Here is a 6,970-nt window from a genome sequence, read left to right on the forward strand (position 1 = left end):
TATTGGTGGTAATTTTTGACTGTGTAACTTTACAAACGGCACCCCAAAGTAGTAGCTGAGAGTCATCCTGAACACGTGCTCTGAGCGTGAGGTTGTGCACATTGTGTGTGTGTGTGTGTGTGTGTGTGTGTGTGTGTGTGTGTGTGTGTGTGTGTGTGTGTGTGTGTGTACCTACAGGGAAGGCGATCTCACACAGTTTGTGCGTCCAGTCGTCCAGCTGGCTCCTGTCGGCGGCGAACACGTAGATCTTCTCGGTGGTCTCCACCAGGAAGGACCCCGTGTCCCGGGGACACCCGTCCATCTCCACCTCCGTCACCCGGATGCAGTCGGACATACGGATCACCTGGACAGATGGGGGCGTTATCTCCACGGTAGCGGCGACGGGGAGGAGGGGAGGGCGGGGCCTTACCTTCTTGTGCTCCTGCTGTTTGCGCAGAGTTTTGTCGTTCTTCTCCACGCTGGCGCCGTCTTTGCACTCGAAGAACTCCATCCTGGAGATGGAGCAGGAGCTGTCCCGGTACAGATGACACCAAACCCGCTTCCACTTCTACACACAAAAACACACAAAAAACACACAACAGTTTGACACAGCGGCTCGGAAGGTAACAGGAAGTGACGTCACCAACGTTTTACCTTTCCAAAACGCTGCTGCTGGAGGAAGAGCATCCCTTTCTTCCTGATGTCCTCCTCCATCACGGCACCACAGCTCCTCCTCTCTTTGTCCTCTGCTCCTCCTGCTGCTCCACCTTCCTGGATGTTTGTCTCCTTTAATTCCTCTGCTCCTCGTTTCCTCCTTTTTGGCACTCTTTAAAAGTCGAGCGTTCGACTCCTCGTTCGGGTCTTCTCCTTCTTCTGGAACTTCCTCCTCTCTCCTCGTCTCCTTCTCCTCCTCCTCAGCTGTGGACGGGCTCGACTGGCTCCAGGCTGGAGAGTTTCTGCGTCTCCTGCTGCGCCTCACCTCCTTCTGTGGTATCAGTGTGATGCAGAAAGTCGTTGCGTGTGTCATGTGTGCTTCCTGTCCTCGCGCTGTGTTGCAACATGTAACGCAGAACTAACTGACGGTCTGAACCTCCTCCTTCAGTCTGAACCTCCTCCTCCTCCTCCCCCCTCCTCCTCCTGTTTTTATTTCAGATTTTATTCAGATCTGGGTGCACGTTTTGATTTTACTTTGTTTTTGCACCTTCTGTGCTCTCAGAGCTGAATAAAAGACCTTAAAGCACATCAGGAGCTGGACCCGGGCCCCCTGGTGGCCTCATCAGAACCCAGACCCAGAAGTCCTGCAGCCGGCCGTGTCGCCTCTAACGGAACTGCTCCGGTTTCACAACTCTGAGTGTTATGAATGCAAATTCACAGTTTATTTCAGTGTTTCTGTGGTGGCCATCTTACATTAGAGCTGGCTTTAAAAGTGAAGAAGTTGTAAATGTTTATATAAGGATTATTCAGTGGGATGCGGTCAGTTTTGTTCAGTAGTTCATGAGATATTTTGCTAACAGGCACACACACCTTTCAGTGGTGGACTGTAACTTTCTGAGGTTAACAAAAAAAGATACATTTTCTACATTTTTCTGTTTACAAAACAAAGTAAAAACGATCAACAGAGAAGATTTCACCTTAATTTATTGGACATGAACAGAAACTTCCAGACGCCATGTTGAACCAACAGGTGGTCCGAGTTGCTCCTCCTCTTCCTCTCACGCTGGCGGCAGGTGGCTGTAGGTCTCAGTCCAGTACCTCACGTAGTACGCCCTCAGGTCGTAGCTGAGGACGCAGAGCAGACGTCACGTTAAAACGGCTGGAACCATGAAATCCAGCTCAGGTCAGCAGAACCGTACCTGACTGAAGATTTGCTCATTTCATCGTTGATGATCAGGTACGGCTGGTGGGTTTTAGTGAAAACTGGCCAAGGAACCGGGACACGACTGCCGCCTCTGTTGGGATCACTGAAGAGAAGAGAGCAGATGTTTAAAAAAGTTTACCGCCCCCAGAAAAGTTTAGGCCAGTTCAATCTAGTTCAGATCAGTTTAAACCAGCTAGTGCCAGCTTTTAAACCAGTTCAAATCAGTTAGGACCAGCTTTAGACCAGTTAAAATCAGTTAGGACCAGATTTTAGACCAATTCAAATTAGTTAGGTCCAGCTTTAGACCAGTTCAAACCAGTTAGAACTGCTTTTAGACCAGTTAAAATCAGTTAGGACCAGCTTTTAGACCAATTCAAATTAGTTAGGTCCAGCTTTAGACCAGTTCAAACCAATTAGAACCACTTTTAGACCCAGTTAGGACCACTTTTAGACCAGTTCAAATCAGTTAGGACCAGCTTTTAAACCAGTTCAAATCAGTTAGGTCCTGCTTTAGACCAGTTCAAACCAGTTAGAACCACTTTTAGACCGGTTAAAATCAGTTAGGACCACATTTAGACCCGTTAAAATCAGTTAGGACCACATTTAGACCCGTTAAAATCAGTTAGGACCCGCTTTAGACCAGTTCAAACCAGTTAGAACCACTTTTAGACCAGTACAGACCACCTAGAACCAATTTTAAACCAGTTCAAATCATTTTAGACCAGTTCAAACCAGTTACAACCAGCTTTAGACCAGTTCAAATAAGTTATGACCACTTTTAGACCATTCAAATCAGTTAGAATCACTTTTAGACCAGTACAAATCAGTTAGGACCACTTTTAGACCAGTACAAATCAGTTAGGACCGCTTTTAGACCAGTTCAAATCAGTTAGGACCAGCTGTAGACCAGTTCAAACCAGTTAGGACTGCTTTTAGACCAGTTCATTTCAGTTAGGACGAGCTTTTAGACCAGTACAAACCAGTTAGGACCGCTTTTAGACCAGTTCAAATCAATTAGGACCAGCTGTAGACCAGTTCAAATCAGTTAGAATCACTTTTAGACCAGTTCATTTCAGTTAGGACGAGCTTTTAGACCAGTACAAACCAGTTAGGACCGCTTTTAGACCAGTACAAATCAGTTAGGACCGCTTTTAGACTGGTACAAATCAGTTAGAGTCATTTTTAGACCAGTTCAAACCAGTTAGGACCACTTTTAGACCAGTACAAATCAGTTAGGACCAGCTTTTAGACCAGTACAGACAAGTTTAAACCAGTTAAATCAAACCAGACCAAATTAAATCAAACCAGTTTTAACAACTTTCAGAAAAGTTCAGACCACTTAGGACCAGTTCCAATTTGTTTTTTGGACCACTTTAGACCTTCATAATAAACTAAGAGAGAAATAATTTCCAAATATAACTGTCCAGCAGGATAGTTGGAATCCACAGGTCCGTAAACCCGTGAAGTCCATATTTTGCTGGTTCTGTTGATGTAATGTTGTCTTTGTGTGCAATGCATTCTGGGGTTTTACCCAGTCTTGGCAAAGTTGGTCCAGTAGGCGATCATGTAGCGGGACAGATCTCGGTGTCGGGGGAAGTAGACGAGCGGGGTGGAGAACGGTTTACCAAACAAGTACTGCAAGTCCTCAGCATGCTCCGCCTCCACCCAGCGGGGGAATCCAGGAATTCGAGTCTTCATGTTGAACAGGTACGAGTAAGTACCGGCACCACTGAGGGACAAAAAGCCCTATGGGTCAGTTAAAATCAGTGTTAGAGTCCAAACTGAACTCATGTTTAGAATCAGTTTGTGATATCAAATAAATAAAATGAGTGAGATCAATTATTGCTAACCTCGAGTTGTTGGCGTGGAGCTGGAGGGCAATCTGGGTCGGGACCAGGAACAGGAAGTCTGTCTCAATGTCGGCCACTGTCTTCTTCACGATAGCCGGATCTGGAGCCAAACCCCAGTGAACCGAATAAACGCTGAAGGCCGAGGGGACGGCAGCATCCCCTTTCTCTTTAGTCAAACCTGTCAGAAGACCTTTGACCTGCTCTCTGAGGAGGAAACAGAACCAGGTCACACATCTTAAAATAACCTCCTAACGCTGTGAGAAACCAGTCTGCTCTCTGGATTCTTGTTCTTTTTACAGGTTGGGATGATTTTGATTCAACAGCTAAACATTAATGGGCCGAAGAATGAGCCTTGAGGGACTAAAACCAGCTGAATATTATAACTCATCAATAACACATTTTAGTTGATAAAGAACTGCTGTGCTGCTCCAGGACTCACGCTGTGGTGTTGGCCTTTTTGCTGTTGATGGACGGAACATCGACTCCCGCAAATATGTGTCCATCCATGCTGTTCGTCCCGGCAAGGTAATCGAACTGAGCCGCGTTGTGAAACAGGTTACTGGGCTCATCAGGCAGGAAGTCACCGTCAACCACTGGAGAGAGCTCCAGCATGTCCATGACGACACCTGAACAGGACCTGGAACACCTGAGCACCTGGGCGGTTCAGACTGAGTTGAGTTTGTGCACAAAGCTGTGCTTGTGTTCTCACCTTTGCCCAGAATGAGCAATATGTCGATTTTTCCCGCCATGGTCAAACCAACCGGGTCGCTCATCTTCAGACATGTCAGCATTTCATCTTCATCAGTTCTCCAGCAGCCAACCTTCCGAGCAATCTGTACAAACAACCTGTTTCACTGAACCAGTGGTCTGTTGTACTTTTCACTTCTTTAGTTCTGTAGAAATACACAGTAAAGCCTGGTACTTACAGAGTACTTACCAAGTATGTACCCTGTCATTATTACTAATCTGGTGAATATTATATTGGTCTGTACCAGATAGAAACCAGCTAGGGTACCTGCTACTTACTCAATATGTACTCTGCAAGCACCAAGTACATACCCAGTAAATACTAAGTGTTTATTAGGTACCTGCTACTTTCTCGATATGTACTCTGCAAGTACTAAGTGCCTACCCAGTAAACACTAAGTATTTATAGGTTCCTGCTACTTATTTGATATGTACTCTGTAAGTACCAAGTACATACCCAGTAAATACTAAGTATTTATTAGGTACCTGCTACTTACTCGATATGTATTCTGTACGTAACAAGTACCTACCCAGTAAATACTAAGTATTTATAGGTACCTGCTACTTATTTGATATGTACTCTGTAAGTATGAGTACATACCCAGTAAATACTAAGTATTTATTAGGTACCTGCTACTTACTCGACATGTATTCTGTACGTACCAAGTACCTACCTAATATATACTAAGTATTTATTAGGTACTTGCTTCTTACTTGATATGTATTCTGTAAGGTCCAAGTACCTATCCAGTAAATACTAAGTATTTATTAGGTATCTGCTACTTACTCGATATGTATTCTGTACGTACCAAGTAAAAAACTGGTATTTACAGGTAAGAACTCAGTACGTATCCAAGTACTTATCAGGTATGTACCTGCTACACACCAACATACAATTTATCAAGTATTTCCCTACACAGTACTTACCAAGTGCGTTCTCGGAAAATATCCAGTATGAACACAGTACAAACTTGCCATACACTAAGTAATTAAATTTTACCAAGTACCTGGTACTTCCCAACTGGTTAGAGGCATGAGGTACATACCTAGTACATTGAATGTTAGTTTGTAGCAAGTAAAGTATGTGGTCTGGCACATACCTGGTAAGTATAGTAAACTTATAAAATTTCAAGTATTTGAAATATTAATCATGTTTTGGTTGAAGTTCTTTTTACTGGGGATGTTTTGAAGTATTTGATGGATTGTGTGAGAAGCTTCAGGTAAGATGTTGATGTTTGTGTCGTGCTCAGCAGGAAACCTTCTTGGTGAGAGCCATGGGGTTCTTCTGCAGAGCCCAGGGACTGAGGGCCACTCCGCCCTGAGTGATGGCTCTGCGGAACAAACCTTTGCTGTAGGGGGACAGCATCTGCCAAACACATGAAAACACGACTGGTTCACAGAACAGCCGGGATCAGCAGGACGATCAGCTCAGATCAGCAGGACGTTTGGACAAAGTGGAAATCGCTGTGATTGACACGCGTTATGACCTCTGACCTGGAAGCTGACGCTGGCGGCTCCAGCTGATTGGCCGAAGATGGTGAGGTTGTCGGGGTTTCCTCCAAAGCCCCTGATGTTCCTGCGAACCCAGGAGATGGCGGCGTGCTGGTCCCACAGACCGTAGTTACCTGAGGGTGTGGTCACCTGGTTACACATTCATGACTCGTGGTCATATCAAAGAAAAATAGCTGTTTGTTGTCCATGCAGATCTTCTATAACGCTGTTCTTGGCAGTACAATCAGATATGGCATGGGTGTTTGGTTCGGCTCACTGTAAAGTCCAAGTCTAGACTCATTAATATAATGAAAACCTCAATGAAAATAATTGGGTCACATTTTCAGCCGTTGCAGTCTGTCTATGAGGACACTGTGATCAAACAGGCAAAATGGATCTTGCAGGACCCGTCTCATGTTCTGTTTGCAGATCACGAAGTATTACCTTCGAGGAAACGCTACAGAGCAATTTGTTGCAAAGTTAACCGTTTTAAACTATCCTTTCTTCCATCGTCCATTTCTTTTCTCAACAAACCTTGATTATTGTTTTTAATCTTATATGTTGATTATGATATTGTTTATTTTAAAACAAATTTCAATTGTCTTTATTGTTGGTTTTATGATATCAATGAAGTTGAGCTGTGTTGGATGTGAAATATTTTTATCTTTGGTGCTAATTCACTGTATGTAGTTTCAGATGTCATGTTTCAGTTCAACTGTTTAATTTGTTGACAATTATACTGGGACTGTTTTTTTTCTTAATGTGTTTGTGTGTCTTGCAGTCACTGCACATCTGCCAGCAACAAATTTCCCTTAGGGTACGATAAAATATATCTTATCTTATCTTATCTTATCTTATCTTATCTTATCTTATCTTATCTTATCTTATCTTATCTTATCTTATCTTATCTTATCTTAACTTACGTTTTCTTACCTTTCCTTATCTTATCTCACCTTACCTTACCTCACCTCACCTCATCTTATCTTATCTTATCTTATCTTATCTTATCTTATCTTATCTTATCTTATCTTATCTTATCTTATCT

At 43.6% G+C, this 6,970-nt stretch overlaps 2 protein-coding genes across 3 annotated transcripts in view; both read right to left on the minus strand.

The window, feature by feature from the left end:
* dok2 (docking protein 2) overlaps positions 1-1,699 on the minus strand; it is an 18,851-nt gene extending 17,152 nt beyond the window's left edge. Inside the window, exons 1-4 of the mRNA XM_014022793.1 lie at positions 1,611-1,699; positions 634-964; positions 410-547; positions 176-343 (exon numbers count right to left, since the gene is read on the minus strand). Coding sequence (XP_013878247.1) covers positions 176-343; positions 410-547; positions 634-693 — 366 coding nt within the window. The 5' untranslated portion in view covers positions 694-964; positions 1,611-1,699. The remainder of the gene's footprint in view (positions 1-175; positions 344-409; positions 548-633; positions 965-1,610) is intronic.
* Positions 1,600-6,970, minus strand: part of LOC106527805 (bile salt-activated lipase) — a 10,104-nt gene continuing 4,733 nt past the window's right edge. The window contains exons 5-12 of one of the 2 annotated variants that reach the window (XM_014022794.1): positions 5,929-6,059; positions 5,693-5,800; positions 4,397-4,520; positions 4,127-4,313; positions 3,688-3,891; positions 3,369-3,566; positions 1,833-1,940; positions 1,600-1,758 (exon numbers count right to left, since the gene is read on the minus strand). In XM_014022794.1, coding sequence (XP_013878248.1) covers positions 1,692-1,758; positions 1,833-1,940; positions 3,369-3,566; positions 3,688-3,891; positions 4,127-4,313; positions 4,397-4,520; positions 5,693-5,800; positions 5,929-6,059 — 1,127 coding nt within the window. In that variant the 3' untranslated portion in view covers positions 1,600-1,691. Of the gene's footprint in view, positions 1,759-1,832; positions 1,941-3,368; positions 3,584-3,687; positions 3,892-4,126; positions 4,314-4,396; positions 4,521-5,692; positions 5,801-5,928; positions 6,060-6,970 lie in introns of those variants that run through there. The other variant, XM_014022795.1, reaches the window with a different exon arrangement.

Source organism: Austrofundulus limnaeus, unplaced genomic scaffold, assembly GCF_001266775.1.
Source record: "Austrofundulus limnaeus strain Quisiro unplaced genomic scaffold, Austrofundulus_limnaeus-1.0 Scaffold343, whole genome shotgun sequence".
Lineage (NCBI taxonomy): Eukaryota > Metazoa > Chordata > Actinopteri > Cyprinodontiformes > Rivulidae > Austrofundulus > Austrofundulus limnaeus.